Source organism: Thamnophis sirtalis, unplaced genomic scaffold, assembly GCF_051295495.1.
Source record: "Thamnophis sirtalis isolate CommonGarterSnake01/CBP01778 unplaced genomic scaffold, rThaSir2_p1.2 scaffold_4, whole genome shotgun sequence".
Taxonomy (NCBI): Eukaryota; Metazoa; Chordata; class Lepidosauria; order Squamata; family Natricidae; genus Thamnophis; species Thamnophis sirtalis.
The window spans coordinates 83,452,367-83,474,938 of NW_028261384.1; the positions used below are offsets into that span (position 1 = coordinate 83,452,367).

Sequence of the window (22,572 nt, forward strand, 5' to 3'; positions counted from 1 at the left end):
CCTCATGTCAATAGTGTAATATTCCAAATATGGTCTTACCAAGGCATTATAAAGTGATAATAACACTTCACGTGATCTTGATTGTGATGGGATTCAGCCAATTCGCATCACTTCGGAAGAACCGGTTCTTAACTTTCTGAGCAGTTAGATGTACTGGTTGTTGGAAGAAATCATTAGGGAAGAGAACCAATTGTTAAATTATTTGAATCCCACTGCTGGATAGGGGCTAGTGTTCAAATCTGTTGAAATGCTTCTTGACCAGCCTATCTTCTGGAGTGTTCGCTATCCCAACCAGTTTAGTGTCAAATAAAAATTTGATGAATTCCTCTTCTATCCTCTCATCTAAATAATTTACGAAGATATTAAAAAGTATTTGGCTTAAGACAAATTGCATATTTCCCTTCATGTAGATGCAGTTCCATTCAGGACCACACATTGAATGATGTCATTTGGTGTGGTGATTTCTTACATATACCACAACTCCACCTCCTCTTTTGTTAGGTCTGTTTCTTTTGAACAATTTATATCTTTGTAGCAGCATATTCCAATTATGTGTTTCACCCCACCAAGTTTCAGTAAAGACAACTATATCATATGCAGTGGTAGGTTACAAATATTTTTAGAACCTATTCTGTAGGTATGACTTGTTTTGTGGAGTGGCTCGGAAGTCATGTGATCGGGTGGGCATGGCCAACTTGGAAAATGTGGTGAAACTCATTTAACAATGCTCTTACTTAGCAACTAAAATTTTGGGCTCAATTGCGGTCATAAGTTCCCTTCCTTCCTTCCTTTCTTTTTTCCTTCCTTCTGTCCTTCTGTCTCTCCCTCCCTTTTTCTTTCTTTCTTTCTTTCTTTCTTTCTTTCTTTCTTTCTTTCTTTCTTTCTTTCTTTCTTTCTTTCTTTCTTTCTAGCTTTCTTTCTTTCATCTCTCTCTCCCACTTTTTCTTTCTTTCATTCTTTCTTTCCTTCTTTTCTTCCTTCCTTTTGTCTCTTTCTCTCCCTTTCTTTCTTTCTTTCTTTCTTTCTTTCTTTCTTTCTTTCTTTCTGTGTGTCTGTATGTCTCTTTCTCTGTATCTCTCTGTCTCTCTCTCCTCACCCATCTCTGTCACTCTCTCTCTCTCTCTGTCTGTCTGTCTCTCACTCACTCTCTGTGTGTGTCTCTGTCTGTTTCTGCCTCTGTCTCTCTCTGTCTCTCTGTCTTTGTCTCTGTCTCTCTCCCCTCTCTTCCTCCAAAATATATGGTTAAAAGTACCTGGCAGCTGTGTTTTTCCTTGGGGAGCCCCGCAGAACATCCCAAGACCAATGCCACCACATCTGCCCTCTTGAGGAACAGGCCCTCTTTGGCTGGTCTTCTTCAGAAGGATGAGGTCCCCCTGGTCCCCCTCATGTTCCTCATTTTCCTGCCCCCACAGATGGGCTCCGGAGTCATCGCTGGCTGTGCAGAGCCTCACCATGGAAAACATAGGCATGTGCACACCACACACAATTACAACCTCTGAGACTCTCAGAGGGAAGCCTCTGCACAAGCCTGTGTGAGTGAGAACAAGTTCCCACTGTTACAAAGGCTCTGGGACAGAATCTTCACTGAGGGACAGTAAAGCCCCATCCGCCAGAGGCAGCAGGACCAAAGCCCCTCTCCCAACTGGCCCTTCCTCCTTCTGAGGGTGAGGGACCTGGCTGCCCCGCTGACTCTGGCTTCCCTCTGAGAGTCTCCAGGACTGTAATTGTGCGGGGTGTGCATGCGCCTATGTTTTCCATGGCGTAGAGCCACAGCGAGGCTCTGCGCAGTTGGCAATGACTCTGGAGCCCATCCGTGGGGGTGGGAAGACAAGGAATGCGAGGGGGACTAGGGCAGATGTGTTGGCATTGGTCTTGGGATGTTCTGCGGAGCCCCCCAGGGAAAAATGCCACTGCCAGGTACTTTTAAGTGGGGATAGCTTTTTAACCAGATGGCTATCAAAGAGAAGAGGGCAGCGCATGCCACGTGGGCTTGACCAACAACCAAAGAAGGAACAGGAGGTGAGGATTCGGTTGCTGCACAAGCCCACGGGCACGCGTTGCTCTCTTCTCTGACAGCCACTGCACTAGACAGCAGGAACATGTATTCTGTTGCTTTCTTCTATGAGTGATGTATTGCCAATATCTTAAGAAACCCCAAAGACAAAATCCAGCTAGAAAACCAAAGAGTCCACGAAATACCATGCAAAATCTGCCCTGCAACATACATAGGACAAATGAATAGGAGAATAAATGTACACATCGCAGAACACAAGAACGCAATAAGAAAAAAAGAAAAAACTTCCTCCCTTTTCCAGCACCTTAAAGCTACAGGACATGAAATTAATTTTGAAGGAACCAGGTTAATCTCCAAAACTGAACACTTCAACAAGAGAATAATTATGGAAGCTATTGAAATGAGAAACAACCCCACAACATGAATAAACGTGACGATACCTCCTGCCTACCAGACATCTGGAAACCAGCCCTAGTCAACAAACGGGCCCCACCCACCACCCAGGCCATTACAACACAAAACAACAATGAACCCACAGCCAGCACCAATCTACCAATCATGATACAGCCATACACCCAATCAATCCACTTAGTGAAACGAAGCCAGCACTCCACACATGCCCACCAAGATTTATAGAAGGATGGCAGCTCTGGCCCCACTTTAAGTCAAAAACACCAGGCTGAGATACATATATATATGCCTGTCTGTCCAAATATCCATGATTATGTGTATGTATGTATGTATGTATGTGTGTATGTGTGTGTGTGTGTGTGTGTGTGTATATATATATATATATATGTATGTATGTATGTATGTATGTATGTATGTATGTATGTATGTATGTATATAAATAACACACACAATAGAGGTAGTCCTCAACTTATGATCACACTTGAGGACAAGATTTATGTTATTGGGACATATTTGTTAAGCGAATTTTGTCCATTTTACAACCTTTCTTGCCTCATTTGTTAAGTGAATCACTGCAGCTGATAAGCTAGTAACCCAGTTGTTAAATGAATCTGGCTTCCCTATGTCTTGTCAAAAGGATGTGAAACAGGATCTCATGATCCTGGGATATAGCAAACATCATAAATATAAACCAATTTTCAGTAGTAGCTCCGACCCTTTGGAACGACCTCCCCGTGGAGATTCGTACCCTCACCACCCTCCAGACCTTCCGCACAGCCCTTAAGATCTGGCTATCCCGCCAGGCCTGGGGTTAAAGATTGGGATCCGTCCCACCCGAATGATGAATGAATGTTGCTTCTATTTTTAATTGTGTATTGTCTGTATATGTCATTACGTGTATCCCCTCCCTATAGGTTGTAAGCCGCCCTGAGTCCCCTCAGGGAAAAGGGCGGCCTATAAATAAAAGCAATCAATCAATCAATCAATCAATCAATCAATTACCAAACATCTAAATTTTGATTACATGATCATGCGGATGCTGGAAAAGTTATAACTGTGAAAAATGATCATGTCACTTTTTTCAGTGCCATTGTAACTTTGAATGGTCATTAAATGAACTGTTGTACAATGCCTGCATTTATGTTCTCAGGTAATTTGTGACTTCCACCTATCATTCTCTCTTAGTCTAGCAATAGCCATAGCACTTAGACTTATATACTGCTTTATAGTGCTTTACAGCCCTCTCTGAGCGATTTTACAGAGTCCCCAACAATCTACTCCAACAATCTGGGTCCTCATTTTACCCATCTCGGAAGGATGGAAGGCTGAGTCAGCCTTGAGCCTGATGGGATCTGAACTGCCAAATTGTAGGCAGCCAATAGTCAGCAGAAGTGGCATGCAGTACAGCACTCTAACCACTGCACCATTGAGGCCTTCAGTCTAAATTGGAGGGGTTGTTGTGATGAAAATTTAATGCAACATATGAATAATTTAGAAAGCAGGACAAAAATGCATCAACAGACAAATAATAACTTTTTAATGCTTATTCATTGCTACAGTATATTTTGTGAATGTTAATCACCTTGATCATATTTTTCAGTGGTGTATGTCCTTCTGAAATCTTGTGCACAAAGAGAGTTTCCAGAAGAAGCCTGATATAATGTAAACAGTGACAGATGCAGGCCAAACTGCAGAAACAATCAAGAATAAGAAATAAACATTTTTTTTAATCGGATGCTACTGTAATCTCAAATCTAATTTATTGTAGTTCAAATCTAATCTATCATAGCAAAGAATCAAAACAACTTGCTATGATCCATTTGCTTAGTAGCCTATTCTCTTTGTCTCTCTCTCTCTCTCTCTCTGTGGATTTGTGCCAAGCACACATTTTTGTGTCTATATAAATAAATCTTAAATACAGGCACTCTTACTTACTGAACCACAGGATGCCGTAAACATCTTGCACTTTCTTTTGCATCGTAAACAGTTGAGAAGCGAAAATAAAACAGCAGATAGATTAGAAGAGGACCTGTATATTCAGTTAGAAAAACCTGAAAAAGACAAAAAACAAAAAGGAACAGAGAAAAATTGGTTAATACAATGAGAACAGTAAAATAAGGACTATATTCCTAAGAAATGTTTTATAGTTCTTTCAGCAAAAGCCAAAAGGTCATGACTTACCACACCTCCTTGCTCTAGTCCTTGAAACATTACAGAGTAGGCCAATCTAAATTTGCTCTTTCATTGTAGCCAGGGTCCGCTTTGTCCCAAGCATTAGGCCAACAAATGTATTAACAGCTCACTATGGGATAAATTAAATTGCAAGGATTGATGGAGCAATTCACCTATTGTCATCCTCAAAGTCAGCTGATGACTTTGATAATAAATTTACCTTGAATTCCTAAATATCTCAAAAAGCCTCTATACAATATAGATTCTCTAATGGGTATATACATAAATCCCTCTCCTCTGAGAACTTTTTAGTAGATGCAGTGTAGGAGTTGTGGTCTCTATTCAATTGTTGATTTAGATTCCTTGGTTGAAAACAATTTGTCCTATGATGCAGCATTTCACCCAGTCAGAATTTACAGACACAAGAGCTTAGTAGGTATAATCAAAACACTGTTTTGTTTTTTTTAAATGCAATTGTAATAATATCAATAGAAATTGATATTCACTTCAAATATTCTGTTTGAATCAATGAGGCAGAGTTACAATCATATAACAAGTTGTTGTTAAGAATAAAAATTTGGGCTTTAGAGAAAAGGATATCAATTGCTCTTCCATGGAACAGTTATGTCCCACAAAAGATCTGCCATATCAGAGAGACACAAGCAAATGTCAGAAAGTAGTATATAGCTATGTAGCCAGATGTCCACCTATGTAGCCATTATCACCAGGGACAGTCAGTCTCCATTTCTACCAGCAACATGTGCCATTGTTAATCAGGTTGCTCCAGCCTGTCTCTGTTATGCACAAAACAGGCATTTGAGATTTTAAAGTAAGCATTGTCTCAAGCTCATGTTAAGGGACTTCCCAACCTTGAGAAATCTTTCTTGACTCAAGAAAAGGGAAGTGGCGACAGCCCATAGCTTATCTGTCAAAACAACTTGATCCAGTAGCAAAGGGGTGGCCACATTGCCTTAAAATCCTTGCTGTCACTGCTCTTCTGATCAAGGAAGATAATAAGTTGACTTTTGGGCAGCAACTACTATATTTACTAGTCATGCAATTCATGGAGTATTAGAAACAAAGAGTACTAGTGCTCAAGTGGCAGAGTTGTGGGCTTTAATACGAGCACTAGAAAGGGCACAGAATGAAAGCATAAATATTTTGATTGATTCTAAATATATATTCCTCACATTACATGTCCATGCTGCAGTTTATAGAGAGAAAGGACTTTTAACAGCAGAGGAAATGAAGAGCAACTAGTGTGCTTGCCCGGGGGGAATTACAGATCCCATATCTGTATGGGGGATCTGCACAATTTCCAAGCTGGATGCTTGCATCCAGCAGAAAAGGGAAGAGCAGCTGACAGAGAAGCAATGCTGTCAGCAACCTGAGATGATCAGAGCTACCCTGACATGACAGCTTATGTAGCATTGGAAATGCCAAGGGGACTGTCCCCCAGATATTCTAAAGCAGAGGAACTCCAGGCAACTGTAGATTTGAAGGGACATAAGCAGAGAAAATAGTATATATTCCCAGATAGAAGAATTTCTGTACCAGAAAAATTAGCCTGGCCAGTAGTAAAAGACTCTCATTCAACAACTCACATGGGCAAGAGTGCATTAGCAGAAGCCTTTCAGCATATCATGTACATCAATCACCTTCACTCACAATGTGCCCATGCAACTGAGAGATGTAATACATGTGCTCAAGTTAATCCAAGACAAGGACCTAGTCTTCCACCAGGAAGTCAGCCCAAGGGATATTACCCTATGGATTCATTAGTTATTGATTTCACGGACATGCCCAAGTGTGGGCTATATGAGGCAATACTAGTCATAGTGTGGAATTATACTGGGTGACCAGAATGTTTTCCCACCAAGACAAAACAGCAGCTCTTGCCTTTTTCCTTTTACATTTTTACATTTTCATCATGGCAGACAAGAACAGAGTTGAAATCCTCTGTGAAACAGCTGGAAAAGGTATATGGGTCAGAGGGAGGGGGAGGAATTCAAAATTAATGTAATTTGTAAGTAATTGTATTATTGTAAGTAACTTTGTGTGTGTGTGTGTGTGTGTTTGTGTGTGTGTGTGTGTGTGTCCAAAAGCCCTGCCGCTGTGTCCGACATAGGGCGGCTTTTGCCCGCTTGCCTCACCAGCCATAAACCTCACTGCACATCACTGTTCGCTATATATATATGTATGTATGTATGTATATATATATATATATATATATATATATATATATGTATGTATGTATGTATGTATGTATGTATGTATGTATGTATGTATATACATACATACATACATACATACATACATACATACATACATACATATATATATATATATATATATATATATATATATATATATATATATATTGCTTTTTCTTATTGATGCTATATATCACTAACTTGAACTGATTATGTTATGCCAAATGTCATAATTTAAGATACTATATTAGGTAAGACTCAATTGTAGCTAAAAATAGAGTCTTAAAGGGGGGGAATGAGGCAGGACATAAAGTGAATCAGGATATAAAAGTAAGACATGACAGAAAGAAGGAAAAAAGACCTGCTTTTGAGACTTGTACCAGAGCAGGAAATGTTAAAAGCCAAAACCACAAGTTCAGCTACAGTTCACAAGCTAGCCACAAGAACTTTCTGGAACAAGTTAAGCAAGATATATAGTAACAGGAACAACAAACCCATCAGTACTAGTATGTTATATTCTCATGTTCTGCTGCTTTTGAAAAATATATAAAGGCTGTCTTTTCTATAAGTTGTTGTTCAGATGTTCAAATGGCTGTCTTGCCTTAATTTGCTCTGAACCTGGTACCAATAAAGTCACTTCTTTTGATTCCGATATCTGAGGCCCTTAATTTCCTGCAACAAAATGGTGGACACTTAGATCCTTGTCATAGTTACTTATTGCTTTTATGTTTTCAGAAAGAAAAATATCTGCATCCTATATTATTTAATACTCTTGACTTGGTTTCCTAAGTTGAAAGTATTGAAGCAGGTTGAATTTTCACAAAAGAGGTCAAATCCAGTTGATACAAAATGTACTGAATGTTAAGTATGCTTCTATATATCATCTATTTATACATGACTGAAAGATAGAAGAGGGACAGGAATGTGACGCTTGATTCCATGAATACCAGAGTTAATATTCAGTTCAGACCACGAAGTTCAAATGGTTGGCTGATTCATTCAAATTCATCATACAGTGATGGTAATGACTCAGCATTTTTAGTTGGCAGTAAAAAACAAATTGGGGATCAATGCCTTTTGTATTTTTAGAACTGGGGAAAGTTTTGTATGCTGGGTGAAACTAGACACCTAATGCACCTTTCTTTAACAAATGAACTACTGAAAGCTGAACTACTGAAAACTTAGCAAAAGATCTTTTGGCTGTGACATCTGGTTTAATGTTTACACTGTCTTGTTTTTCTCTCCATGTTTAAGTTTTCAAAACATTCTTCCTAAGAAAATTCGGTAAAATCTGAAGTTTGATTCCAACTTTTGTGTCATTATAATTGATCCCATTTTTTAAAAAAAAGATATTTCATCTAGAATGAGGTTATTGTTAGTGGTAATTTGGTTTTAAACTTGATAACCTATAAAAAATAAAAGCCACTGGTGACCTAGTTGGAATGATTCTGTAAAGAAATAGGATTATTTTTGAATGTCTTCCTCATCTTGTCATATGATATTATATACATATAGAAATTATTTATATCTCAAATTTAGAAAACCACCATCATCCTTACAAAAGGACTGATCAGTCTGCAAGTAAAATATGAAACAAAATCTACATATAAATATTATATCAGAGGTTGAGTAGATAAAATTCAAGTTCAAAATAAGGGGAGGACTTCAAGATATTAACTATATATACAACTGCCTAACATGTAAAAAACAACCCAGGTTCAAATCCCAGTAAGCGTATGTCTAGCTGATGAGAACTAAATAGCTTGAAATAGATATATACTAGTCTCTATTTATTTATCAGCACAGATTGTGTGTGTGTGTGTGTGTCTGTCTGTGTGTGTGTGTGTGTGTGTGTGTGTGTGTGTGTGTGTTTGTACATTTTCACGGGTACAGGTATATAGGTCTTGGCATGTTCAGGTTACATGGGAAAAGACCCGAATACGCCAAGACCCCTATATGTATATGTAGATGCACACACACACACACACACACACACACACACACACACACACATAGAGAGAGACAGAGACATACGTACAAGCATACACACATACATAGACACACTCACACACACGTTGGCAAACCAATAGAATTTCACAAATTAATAATTTTCGTGGACATTAAAAAGATTAATTCAATCCTCCAATAAGCTGCATATTCACTTGGTATCACCTAACATGTCAGTAGCCTAACTTTGAATCCATTTATTCATACAGGTATGTGCCGTTTACCACAATGCTGTGTTCTTATTTTATGAAATCAAAGTCCATGCCTAATCTCACCTGTGGATTTTTTGAGAATTATCAAGAAAATCTGTTCACCTTTCAAAACTTACAAAACTTAGCATTTTGAAAATACTTCGACATGTTTGGGGTTTTGCCTTTTATTTTGATTAATATGTATGTAATATACACATTTATAAGATGATTATTCTTCTCTTTGATTCCATTCATATTTTGTCATTTATTTTAAAGCTGGTTTCTTTAGTAGTTATATAACCATTTGCCCATCAAATATTATTTTGTTATAAAGTATTCAGTAACCACAAGAAAGGTCAGGACATTTCAGATTGAGAGATTGAAGAAAAGATGTCTCAAAGATGCTTTATCAAAAGGAGAAGCTCCTTGGATAAGAAATAAAATGTCTTCCTCAAAGAAAAAACAATCCAGTTGCCTTTTCAGACAACTATGACCTGGACGACTGAGAATTTCTACAGACATTGAAGAATATATATATATATATATATATATATATATATATATATATATGTATGTATGTATGTATGTATGTATGTATGTATGTATGTATGTATGTATGTATGTATGTATGTATATAGCTAGCCATTAGCTAGCCAATAGCTTGGATTAGAACCTGTATGCTAATCCCAGTAAGGGTGTGGCTAGCTGATGAGAGCTAAATAGCTTGAAATAGATCTATACTAGTCTCCCTTTATTTATTTATCAGCACAAATAAAAAAAACACAAATATAACAAAGGCAACAGTAAAAATATTGGGTTTCTGTCGTGATGGACTCTTGTGACGAGCCGATAGACAGATGATGGAAGCAGTTAGCTTCCTCCCATAATTGGGGCTTACCAGGGATTGTAAAAAATCTTACATATATATATATATATATATATATATATATATATATATATATATATATATATATATATATATATATATATATATATATATATATATATATATATATATATATATATATATATATATATATATATATATATATATATAATTTATGCTGATAAATAAATAAAGGGAGACTAGTATAGATCTATTTCAAGCTATTTAGCTCTCATCAGCTAGCCTTTAAATATATATATATATATATATATATATATATATATATATATATATATATATATATATATATATATATAAATTATTTATATAATTATATAATTATATATATATATATATATATATATATATATATATATATATATATATATATATATATATATATATATATATATATATATATATATATATATATATATATATATATATATATATATATATGTTATATTTATGCTGATAAATAAAGGGAGACTAGTATAGATCTATTTCAAGCTATTTAGCTCTCATCAGCTAGCCATACCCAAGTTTTGGGAATCGAACCTGTGCTCCATTGCCTCCCAGGCTGGGAGTTAACCATTTGAGCTACAGAGAACGACTCCTTTATCAGCCAGCCAGGGTGGGAGGTATATACTTAAAGTCACAACCCCTGGTATGCCCAAGTATGGGAGGAAGGTCACACTTCCACTCTCTGTCATTAGGCTCGTCACAAGAGACCATCCAGACAGAAACCCAATATTTTTTACTGTTGTCTTTTTTGTTACATTTGTTATATTTATGCTGATAAATAAATAAAGGGAGACTAGTATAGATCTATTTCAAGCTATTTAGCTCTCATCAGCTAGCCATACCCAAGTTTTGGGAATCGAACCTGTGCTCCATTGCCTCCCATTGCCCCTGGGAACTACTACTGTTTGTTCCTGGTTGTTCCTGTATGTTCTCCATGCTTGTTATTGGAGTTGAATACTGTATATTGGATGGTGGCTACTCTGTATGTTAGTTACCTGTCTACATGGTGAATCGTGAGTTGAGCATCTGTAAACCAACGTGTTGTATCATAGACTGTGTATATAATTCAGGACTACTTATCGCTTGTTTTGGAGAATGTTTATCCTACTTTATTTTTGTTAACGCAAGTAAAGTTATCCTTGTTTTAACTTCGGTGGCTGTGATTGATAGCGTGACTATTCAGCGGCACATTCCTTGCTAACTTCTGCAACTCAACTCTAGTCTCCAGAAGAAGATATACTTAACAGTAGGGAGACTATTTAAGCTTAAATAATGATACTACTTAAGGAGAATCTGCCCCTCAATTAGTTTTCTAAGGACATTGTTTTTTCCATATTCCTTGGATTTAGGGTCTAAACTAAGAACTGGATTGAGTAGGCATATAACCAAAGTAGGAAGTATATAAGTGTATAACCAAAGAAGCAAGTAAATAAATTGTTTGTCTAAGTAAAAGTCTAAGTAAAATTAAACAATCAGTTAAATTCTGTTCTGCTCTGCTGTACTCTGCTGTACTCTGCTATACTCTACTCTACTCTACTCTACTCTACTCTACTCTACTCTACTCTACTCTACTCTACTCTACTCTACTCTACTCTATCTACTCTACTCTACTGTTCTTTGAGCCTTAGGCTCAAAGTCAACTTGGTGACTTTAGCTCTTGGAAGGAGACAATGGCAAGCCATTTCTTGGGGGAGGAAGGGGGAGAGAACCTTGCAAAAAAGCAATAGCGCCATGTTCAGACTGTCTCAGACTGAATCAGACATTACTGAACAAAAGGAAAACAACAATAGAAGAATCAAACAGCTATGAACTGTTTTAGCATTGAATTATATGGCTGTGGATATATATAGTTGTACTTCTACAAAAGTTATACTTACTGTTATCCAGCTAACTTGCTGTCCCATGTCTGTGAAATACAGTGTAATAATAGAAGATGCTGCAAGACTCTTTACATTAGCAGAATCTCTTAAATATGGCCCATCTGTTAAAAAAAGCAAGAAAAGGAAACAATTACATTTTGAACAATATTTCCCTGTTAACATATATGAGCAGGAAGAAATTCTGCTAAGAAAAGCCTAACAAATGAAATTGCTTTTCTATAGTACCAAATGAAATTGTCAAATAATATATGTACCATCAATCCCTAAATCACTAATGAATGCTAGCATGAGGATATAGTAATTCTGCATCAGGGATAGAGTGTTTACTTGGGTGCTTTTTAATAAGCCACAGTATTTTCTGACTGTGTTTCTCCAGAGTAAAAATGTAACCTGAGCAATAACTTAGTGCAGCAGTTCTTTGTAACTTTAACAGAAGGAAGGATTATTAAAGGAAAGAAGATGGTGGAATTGTAGGGGAAAGTTGGTCAAGCAAAACCACCTATTTTCTTATTAGTTACATACCATCAGACAGGGCATCAAATATCAAGTGTGCTAGGAAGACAAAAGCAACCAGGAAAGTGAGAGATAAAGAAATACACAGAGGAAATTCCTAACTTGTTATCTATATTATCACTGGCCTTTGTTATCAGTAGGCTCAGAGGTGCTATAGAGTCAATGCAACTAAGGTCACCCTGGTAACAGTTTCTACCTGGGTAATAACTCTGAGGTACTACTGTAACTCAAATTTTCCTCCTTCTTTTAGTCTCTCTGGACATGTCTTTCTGTGTTATATGCATGGCAAAGAATCTGCTGAACTGTGAATTCCCCATACTGACTTTGCCATCTGTGTAGGTTTTCTCAACTCTTGCTTATCTTATATTTTCTAATACTTTCTGCCTAATGCTTTATTTTCCTAGTTTGACTATAGTTACGGTAGTCATGTTCTCTCAGGAAGTCTTTTCACATAATTCCCAATTTGCTATTACTAATTTGAGCAAGGAAATTGGACAGAGTAACATATTTTACATTTGCACATACAGGTTAGGAGGGAAGGATCATCATAAACATGGAATATACTTATATAGATCAGTAGGAAGGATATGCATTCTCTTTGTTCAGCCTGGTTTGCATTTATGAAACACTTTGATGAAGAATGAAGAAGTGAATTAAATTCCTTTATATGTTCCTTCACACCTCTCTCATTATCAAAAGTATTTGAGGTTCCTATGGAAAGCCCAAGGGCTGTACTGACAAAGCATATATTTATGTACTTAGAGTTTCCAACAGAAAATATGTGTACCTAAATCTATACAATACGTAGTAATGTAGGGATGGATTATTTTCCTCAGGGAAAAGAGACTTTAAAATATTTTGAAAGGAAAATGAATACTTACTGCGTTCTAGTCGCAGGCCTATCCGAGATGGGTACCATTGTGGACCTGTTCTCAAATAAATGAAAAATGTACTTTACTCCCAGGCCTTTGTTAATATTAGTCTGAAGTTTAATATTGCTTTCAGTACTATTGCTTTTATAGTATGAGGGGATATTTGAGCTATTAACAAATTATCACTGCTAATTATAGGAATCCATAAATTTAATTTGCTTTGAGGACCAGCTGCTAACTGAATTTTGCTATTTTTATGTTCTTACAAATTGTTGCCAATACTGCACAGAAAATTGAGGTGGAAGCAATGCATGAACTGCTTGATAAGCTTCGTGTCGTGAATAATTTGAACTATGTCAACATATTTAAAACTATTAATCTGAATTAATATAAAGTTATTTGTTTTTATCATGATAAATTACAAAGAAAAAAATCATCCCAATAATTACCAGTTTATTAAGAAATTATATCTTTTTGGTCATGAAAAATTAAGATAAAAATGCATGTCAATATCCAAACATAATGTTAAGATATGCTTCATCTAAACTTCTTCAGAATTTTGAATTTCTTGGAAATTATTGGAATGGTCAATTGCTAGTGGAGAAGTTATAAGGACAGAATGAAAAAAAAAAGCAACATTGTACTTTCACAGTGCAGACCCTACTCCATAAAAAATGGAACTTTGAGAATGAAGACTAATGTGGGTTCTTTTTTTATTTTCTATCGTTTGCCTACTTATTTGTTGTTTTGTTATTGTTATTGTGTAAAGACAGGAGAGGAGGAGGAGAAGGTCAATGTCTGGATTGACAGTAACAAGGGTGGATTTGGAAAACATTTACATCCAGCATATTGGAAATCCAATAATTTTGAATTAAACTTGATTCAGAGTTTAAAAATGCTAGGGTATGTATGTTCTTTTTCTGTATTTTTCTGCAGTTCTTAATGAGAGATAGAGAAAATTAATGACCACATTCATCAGAGATTATTTTGGGGTGAATAAAATTGAATATTGCTAGAAGTCATATTAATTCAAAATTAATTTGGACCTTGTGTTTCATATTATCACAAAACATATGAACTGAAATTTAAATGAGAGATGAAAGGATGTCAGCTCAATCTCCAGAACAGAAGCTATAAAACCATGCTTCATTGTCAGCCAAGACAGACACATTCCCTGCAAGTAAAATTGATCTAGAAATGTCAGAACCTGGTTGTTCTGTCTGGAAATAGCAAAGGTCATAATAAAAGTCCTTTAAGACAGATGAACATCTAGTGTCTGAGAAGACTCAGGAACACTTCTGAATTACTGCAAAACAGATAATGATATCACTTGGCAACTCTGTATTTCTTTGTTACCCAAATTGGAAAATGTTTCTGGAAATGAGCTAAACCATCTGGACAACTTTTCTTTCTGATTTCTTATGCACAAACCGAACAACTTAAGAAAATGAAACAAGCTTGAAGTTCATTAATTTTATTATGGGAAGGCTAGGCTTCAAAATGAACCTCAGAATGAAGTCAGTGACATTGATGAGATGTATTTTACTGACTGAATTGTCTTTTGCCATAGTGAAATTGACTTATATTCATAAGAGATAAATAAATATTAATACAAAGATATTACTAGATTCATATATCAAAGCATAGGAAAATAATTTGGTGATTTATCATTAACAAATGGATTTATTGGCAGCTTTACATTTTACATTAATATGTAATATGTTTTGTCTAGCTTGGCTTTTATAAGCTATTGCAATTTATCCTCTGTAACATTGAATATGAATCCTGGCCATCGGGATTCTTTTTATTAAGATGAATACATTAATGCTTTTAATCCTAATTGGTAGGTTATTTAATTAAAGCTGGTGCTTATTTGGATCGTCATGACTAAGAATGAAAGGCACAAGTCTTTCTATGTTGAAGCTATCCTGAATTTGAATCTATTGTTATAACATGGAATAAGAAAACAGATTAAGGAATATATTTCCTATGAATAATGAATGGAATTCTTTCTTTGTAAAAAAGAAATGAATTTTTATTATTAATTCAAAGCAGCCGAAGTATGTTAATTTGACATGCTATGGTAGATCATGAGAGAAGCCTACCTAGCCTAGTTATAATTCTTCTTGGTGGCAATAATTTTTAGGAAGAGGCCCTTTCCAACCCAAGATCTTCCTCTGGAACTGTCAATGATTAAAGATAGTGCTTTGGGAGTTGGATGACCTGTACTCTGAACTCCATGCTATCCAAAACTGCCTTTTCTGTAAGGTCTCACAAACAAATTGCACAACTGAATTTAAAGCAAACCAGGAAATTATTCAGTTCATTTGTCTAAGGCAGTGTTTTTCAAATTTGACAAACGTAAGACGTGTGGCCTTCGATTTTCAGACTTTCCTAGGCAGCCATTGCCAAGTTTAAAAACACTGGTCTAAGGGAGGACGGTTAATCAACTAACTTTTAATTAGTTGACAGAAATGTCATATCTATCCTAAAGCTTATTAAAAAAAAACACCTCAGGGCACTCAGAAAGGATTAATAAAACTGAGAACTGAGTAAAACTGCAAGTGTCTGTTTATAGTCAATCTAGGTGCAAATCTTCTACACCTATACACTGAATTATACCTTCTACAATATCCTTTTTAAAAAAGGAATATTATCAGCACATCATAATTGGTAAAGATCACAGGTGGTATGCTGCCTGTTCGCACCGGTTCGGGTGAACTGGTAGTGATGGTGGTGCGAGGCCCACCCACCCATACGTCACCACCCCTTCCACACATGCATGCACTCCCACTACCGAATCAGTAGTGAAGAAAATAGAATACCATTACTGGCATAGATCAAGCAAAGAGTCTTTCCATATATCAGTTCAGGAAATATTAAAAATAAAATTCATGTTTTATGAAAAAAATAATTTGGCTCTTGCTTTTTCTATCTCTGACAAGAGCTTCATTTCAGGTAACAGGGACATGCTGCACTAATAACATGCATAAAGTGTTAGTGAAGGGAGTGATTAACATTTTAACTCTGCAATCTTATGTCATTGGATTCTTTAGTCTCTGCTGATAATCATAATTTCCAATGTTGTAGCCTCAGTAGCTAAGCAGAAAGGGAATGATCATGGACAAGTAATGTGAACAATTTAATCAGGAACAAGATAGAAAAGGAAGGAAGAAGAAATAGAAGTAGATAAGTATGAAAAAATGATAGGTAATGGGAAAACAAAGAGTTCTCCATACTGCAACATTGTTTTGGAGGGAGCTTATTAGCAGAATGAAATATATTCAGCTAGAAATAATATTTGGAGAGGTAAATATATTTAGAATTCAAGTGTTATATTAGCTACAATATTAGAAGAGCAGTTGCACATTGTTTATTTTCAACACTACTGATTAACTCATCTTTACCAACATAATTAAAAGTGTGCAATTCTACCACCACAAAAAGGAAATAATATAACCCGATATCTTTATACTATCCCTTTCTGAAGCATGTTTAATCTGCAAATATTCTACCTATATAGCTTGCTCTGAACTCTCTGATGAATTTAGTCCAAACACATAGTAAGATAGTAATTTAATTTAAAGTAAGGTCTCTAAATTTGATGACTAAATTAAAAAAAAAAACTAGATGCTTACATATTTTGTGAAACTTATGTTTTACATCAAGAAGTGTTGATGATGGTGGCATCTGAAAAAAAGGGGGGTAAAGATAAAAAATTGTGTTTGTTTGTTTACATATGCATATACTCACATGTATTTCCATATATATGCCTAATAAAATATTGAACATTTAAGGATCCAGAGACAGAAGATGCACAAGATGAGTTCAAAAGTCCATTTAGTTTGGTTTGAGCAGTTTCATATACAGAAGACAAAACCAGCCAATTTATGACACTTTTAGGGCCTCTTTCTTTCCGTTACAAATATTTGTTAAATATTTGTTAAATATTTGTTAAATATTTGTTAAATATTTGTTAAATATTTGTTAAATATTCTGTTAAAATGGGGTAAATTGATTAGACTGCACCAATTTTATTATTCAGAATGAAGATTTTTTAAACAATGTTTTGATCTGCTCACCAATATAATTCCACTAATATAAAAAGCTATGTTTAAATATGTTTTTTTTAAATGTCACAAGTTCCAATCACAATGAATACAGACAAATGCCTAAGACCTGGTGAAATCTAAATGTCCTCAACACAGAAAAATTCTCACTTGATCTTATGTTCAATAATCACTTATTCAGTGATTAAACTCAAATAGTATTTTAATAATCCTTGTTTTCATAAGGTCTTGAGATAAAGGAAAAATAGACAAATAAATAAAGAATTGACATTTAAGACATTACAGCAGCCCCTTATAAGAGCAAATGCATATACATAATATTCATACAGTATTTGTTATGATAATTAAATGTTCTGTGTACAAATAGGTGTTATAATACAGGGCCAAAGTAGATTTAAAACATCTAGACATTAACATAGGAAATGGGCCTTCTGCTACAAAATATATTAGGATGTTTTCTTGAAAGCATTTGGACTACTGATAAGTAGTTTCATTCATTCTTACAACTATATCTAGCAATATACATCTATCATCTATCTATCTACAGTATATAAAATTTATTATTATACACTACTCTCACTCATGTCTCATAAGTTTCATAAAAAGAAAATGAGCAGTGTTTAAAAATATTATGTCACAAGGAGATTAACTTGAGATAATAAATTAATTTTTCCATAGAAATTCTCTAGGCCAACCATCCTGTCAATTTCTGCAGACTGGAGATAATAATTCTGTGCCTTATATATTTGTAACTTTAAGGATTTATAACACTTCTGAATATTCTACAATACAGTGCAAATTTACTTTTCTGTATAAAAATATTGCAGCATATTATATGAGATGGTTTTTTGTATAAATAGGGTATGATTTTTCAGAAACTCAGTTCCCAGAAACTCAGTTATAGAGTATAAGTCAATAATACTGAAACTATCAGAAGAGCAAATGTTAAATAGAATTGGATATAAAATATAAGCACTACATAGCAAAGGAAGTAATATTAAGCAAATATTACTTATTTAAAAGTCTTGCTCAAACATTTTAAGTAGTATATGTCAAAATCTAAGGGAAAAATCTTTTGCTCCATCTCTTGAGAACCAGCGAGCTGCTGCAGATGGTATCCTGTAACCTTTAAATAATGGAAATAAAATAATAAAAACCCTATCTGTAGACATTTGGAGGCTTAACTCTATTTGATTCATAATCCTATTTAAAAATTACAGTGGATCATTAAAGACAATTTTCATGAAAGTAATATTATGGTCTGCCTTATTTAACATAAAATGTTTTTAAAATGGTTGGAATGTAAGTATCACCTATTGGTATTATTTCATTCTGTTAATGAATCAGAAAAATTAGAAATATTTACAATTTCTGAGGAGAAAAATTATTAAATCAGTGCAAAATAAAATCTTTAAGACAGCAAAATATTGTATTTTTTTTAAAAAAAACATGTACTCTCCAATGTCTGTTAAAAATACACCTAAAAAACTTACCTTATCCACTACACAGATCTGCTTTTTGCTGTGGGCATCAAGAATCTCCACTTCAACGTAAGTGATTTTTGAATGTCTAAGAACTGGCAGTGGTCTTAGGTGGCCAGCAGTAAGTACAAGCTGGGATAAGTTGAAAAAACTTTTCATGTCATTATGAGGTGCAGGCAATACTGATCCCTGGATGGCAAGATCTTTCTTGTGCTCAAGAGTGCTGGGCTTATGTCTCCTGAACATGACTGCATGAAATACAAGGGCCTGTCATGTCAACACTGGACACCTACAATGGGTGATCTGTTGTCCCTGCATCACTTAAATACAAACACTGGCTGATGAAAGGTCAAGTGGCATTCCATTTAAAGAGCCTGAGTTTATATGGCAGGATTGGAAACAATAGCTTTCTAATCCATTACTATATTTAGCTGCCTATTGTGATATTCTGTACTACTGTTTTTATTTTAAACACAGTGTTTGAAACAACACAGTTTCTTATCTTTCTTTCTAATTATTACAATCATATCCATTTTTAAAAAAAAAAAAAGTCCGAGAGCTATAAAGGAACCAGGACTGATATGCAGTGGAATAAATTATTATTTATAGAAGCTGGGAATAGAAATCAGTCTTGTTTTAAAAATGCAAGTCAAATGTCACCCACATGGGAGTTGTTTCTTAATACAGAGCAGTCTATACTAAGATTGTAATGCCAATCAAACAGTTAAATACTGCCAAATGTCTGCCACATATTGTCAAGTAACCCACGAAGCTAAAAATATGCTTGTGTAGGTAGATGACATCCCGTTCAATTGCATCATATTGTCATCCGATGCTAAAAGCAAAAACAAAAAACAAAAAAACCCTCCATATTACAGGAGTCAAAGTATACACACACTTTATACAGACAGTCTATTCAAACTTCAGTACAAACTTCATTGTTGCATATCTAGCCTGGGATGACCCAGCATAAAAAATGTAGAAGCAACACTTCCATTTGTTGGTATCAAAGCTGGAATGAATACAGTTTTCAGAGTAGAATGCATTTCTTCTTATGTGCCATATAAAATATCAGGCAGAGGTGGATTGCTACCAGATCAGCCCGAATCGGCCAAACCAATAGTAGGGACAGTGGGAGGCTCTGCCCAACCACCGGGATGCTTCTGCGCAGAAGCATCACATGCGGGCTGGAGCGCGCCCAAATCAGTAGTAAAAAAATTATCAACCCATCTCTGAAATCAGGGACATATTATATTCTAAATAAATTATGGTTCCATAATTGTATGTTCATATTGAAGATATAGATTTACAACACTTAACAGAAGAAGGGATGAACATTAATATTCTGCATGAATCTGTAATACTTAGAATAATGTACTTACTTACAGTAAGTTTAAGCAGTACGTTTAAATACTGCGTAAATATTCCCTATCCAACTGAAGCATGCATGGTCTTGATTATGTAGCAATCAGAACTGTTTGTTCTTCTTGATATGAAATAACATTGTTCCAGACAGAAGTGGAGAAGCCAAAGCAAGACAAAAAAGCCAAGGTTGAAGGGCTTCCTTGGGGATGTTGTAGACCTATAACCCTAATGGTAGTAGAGAAAACAGTGAAAGATTAAAAGATAAAAGAGTTAGAAGGCCCTACCTATTAGGATAGGCCCTGCCAGAGGTGGGTTGCGGTCAGTTCGGGTCGGATCAGGCGAACTGGTAGTAGCGGCGGCGCGAGGCTCCATGTCCGAGCACACGCACATCCATGAGTAAACCAGTAGTAAAAATAATAGAAACCCACCACCGAGCCCTACCTATTCTCTGCAAGTGCAAAGCCACCATATTCCCATTTTATGATGTGGATTTTGTTCAGCAGCAGCAGCACAGCAGCAGTTGAGGATGCAGAGAAGGAAAAGACTGGGAGCGTGTGGGCAGTAGCTGACATCATTCTGGGAGCTGAAGAAAGAAACTGCTGACCAGAGAATATGAAGCAGGCAATTGTGACTTTATAGAGAATAAAGACAGAAGAAAAGGGGACATGCTCATAAACTTTGATCTAGTCATCTGTAAAATCTCTCTGAGATTCCTCTATATTTTTTTTCTAAATTATGTCCATCTAAATATTTTGATAATTTGATCAAAAGGCGATACGTTTTCTCTTTGGTGTATACTCCTAAAGTGTTGCATATTCTATTGAATTATATTTAAAATCGGACTTCCATGAGATTCTAAAATCTAATCTGCATAGGTTCTGCTGTAGAAACTTAGCATCCAACCCTCCTAATATTTTGAGAAATATTAAAAAAGGCAGAATATTATATTTTCCTAAAGGAGAAACATGTTTCTCTGCCCCCAAGCAGATACCAAACTGATCACCAAATCTTCATTTAGAAATGCAGATTTGGTAATCCATTACTCCCAGCAGCAAGATCTGAACCAAAGGTAGACTTCAACCAAACTTCACTTCAAGACAAACATGAACCCACATGGCCCCATGGGCATCTGGCTACAGCCAATAGAATACAGTTCTTGCACAGGAACAAGAAGCTAAAAGGCAAGGCCCAAGTGAAGGTATAAATAACCCTCACTCTCCACTCCATGTGTTCAGCTGCACCAGGACCAGGGGTGGGTTCCTGTTGGTTCTAACTGGTTTGGTAGAAGAGCCTCCAGAAATCTACCATACCGGTTAGAAGAGGTTCCTCACTGAGTGCCTGCCCTGCCCCCTTCACTCACTTGCTCCACCCATTCCATTGCTGCTTGTGGGTGGTAGCTTGTGCAGCGCAGCTGGCCTCCGGCAGGGGCAGGAAGGTTCTTGCAAGCGCCGAGAACCTTCCTGCCTCTGCTGGACTTTGTGCTCTTCCCGGCACACTCCTCTGTGCTCTGGGAAGCTGGAAAAGTGACTGGGGAGCACCGAGAGTCTTCCTGCCTCCGCTGGACTTCGCGTGCACTCCTCGCGACTGCAATAGATGTCCAGAAGCGGCGGGGGCTGTCGAGCTGGAAGCCCAAACCCCATTAGCCACAAAAGCCACTTCTGGACGTCTATTGCAGTTGCGAGGAGTGCATGGAGAAGAGTGCAAAGTCCAACAGAGGCAGGAAAGTTCTCGGTGCTCCCCATTCACTTTCGCGGCTTCACAGAACACCAAGAACCATCCTGCCTCTGCTGGACTTCGTGCTCTTCTCCGCACTTCCCAGCGAAGGAGGGAGGATCAGGCTGCCTGATCCTCATTTGCTTGCTCATCCGCCAGGCTGCCTCAGCACGGCTCTGGCTACCTCCATCCTTCTGCACCCGGCAGCTGTGGCAACATCATCAGGACAAAGTCCAGGAGTGCCGAGAATCTTTCTGCCTCTCCTGGACTTTGTCTTGATGATGTCGCTGCAGCTTCTGGGCACGGATGGACAGAGGTAGCCCGAATGGTGCCGAGGCAGCCTGGCAGGTGAGCCAGCGAGCAAGTGATGGAGGATCAGGCTGCTTGATCCTTGTTTGCTCACCCACCGGGCTGCCTCGGCGTGGCTCTGGCTACCTCCGTCCTTCCATGCCTGACAGCTGCAGCGACATCATCAAGACGAAGTCCAGTAGAGGCAGAAAAGTTCTTGGCACTCCCGGAGAAGATCATGAAGCTTCTAGGCTTAATTTTATGTTAGGGTTATTAGCATTGTATAAACTTGTTTGAGATGGGTGGCCATAGAAATTGAAAAATAAATAAATAAACATTGGGTTTATATTCCTTTCTCTGATTTGACTCTTTTGGAGTTTCATGTTAAAAATGTCTGCCTTATTCACAAATGGAATTCTAGGCTCCAGCCAGATCTGATTTAAAGCAGGGGTGTCTAACTTTGGAAACTTTA

At 36.5% G+C, this 22,572-nt stretch overlaps 1 protein-coding gene across 4 annotated transcripts in view; it reads right to left on the bottom strand.

Moving 5' to 3' along the window:
* Positions 1 to 19,023, bottom strand: part of TECRL (trans-2,3-enoyl-CoA reductase like) — a 69,623-nt gene extending 50,600 nt beyond the window's left edge. For all 4 annotated transcript variants that reach the window (XR_015696405.1, XR_015696404.1, XM_087713218.1 and 1 more), the window contains exons 1-6: positions 18,747 to 19,023; positions 16,822 to 16,873; positions 13,193 to 13,237; positions 11,796 to 11,899; positions 4,361 to 4,476; positions 4,008 to 4,113 (exon numbers count right to left, since the gene is read on the bottom strand). Coding sequence is in view for 2 of the 4 variants with exons in the window: in XM_087713218.1 (XP_087569344.1) it covers positions 4,008 to 4,113; positions 4,361 to 4,476; positions 11,796 to 11,899; positions 13,193 to 13,237; positions 16,822 to 16,873; positions 18,747 to 18,980 (657 nt within the window). In the remaining 2 variants the exon portion in view is untranslated. The remainder of the gene's footprint in view (positions 1 to 4,007; positions 4,114 to 4,360; positions 4,477 to 11,795; positions 11,900 to 13,192; positions 13,238 to 16,821; positions 16,874 to 18,746) is intronic.
* Positions 19,024 to 22,572: the final 3,549 nt, after the last annotated feature.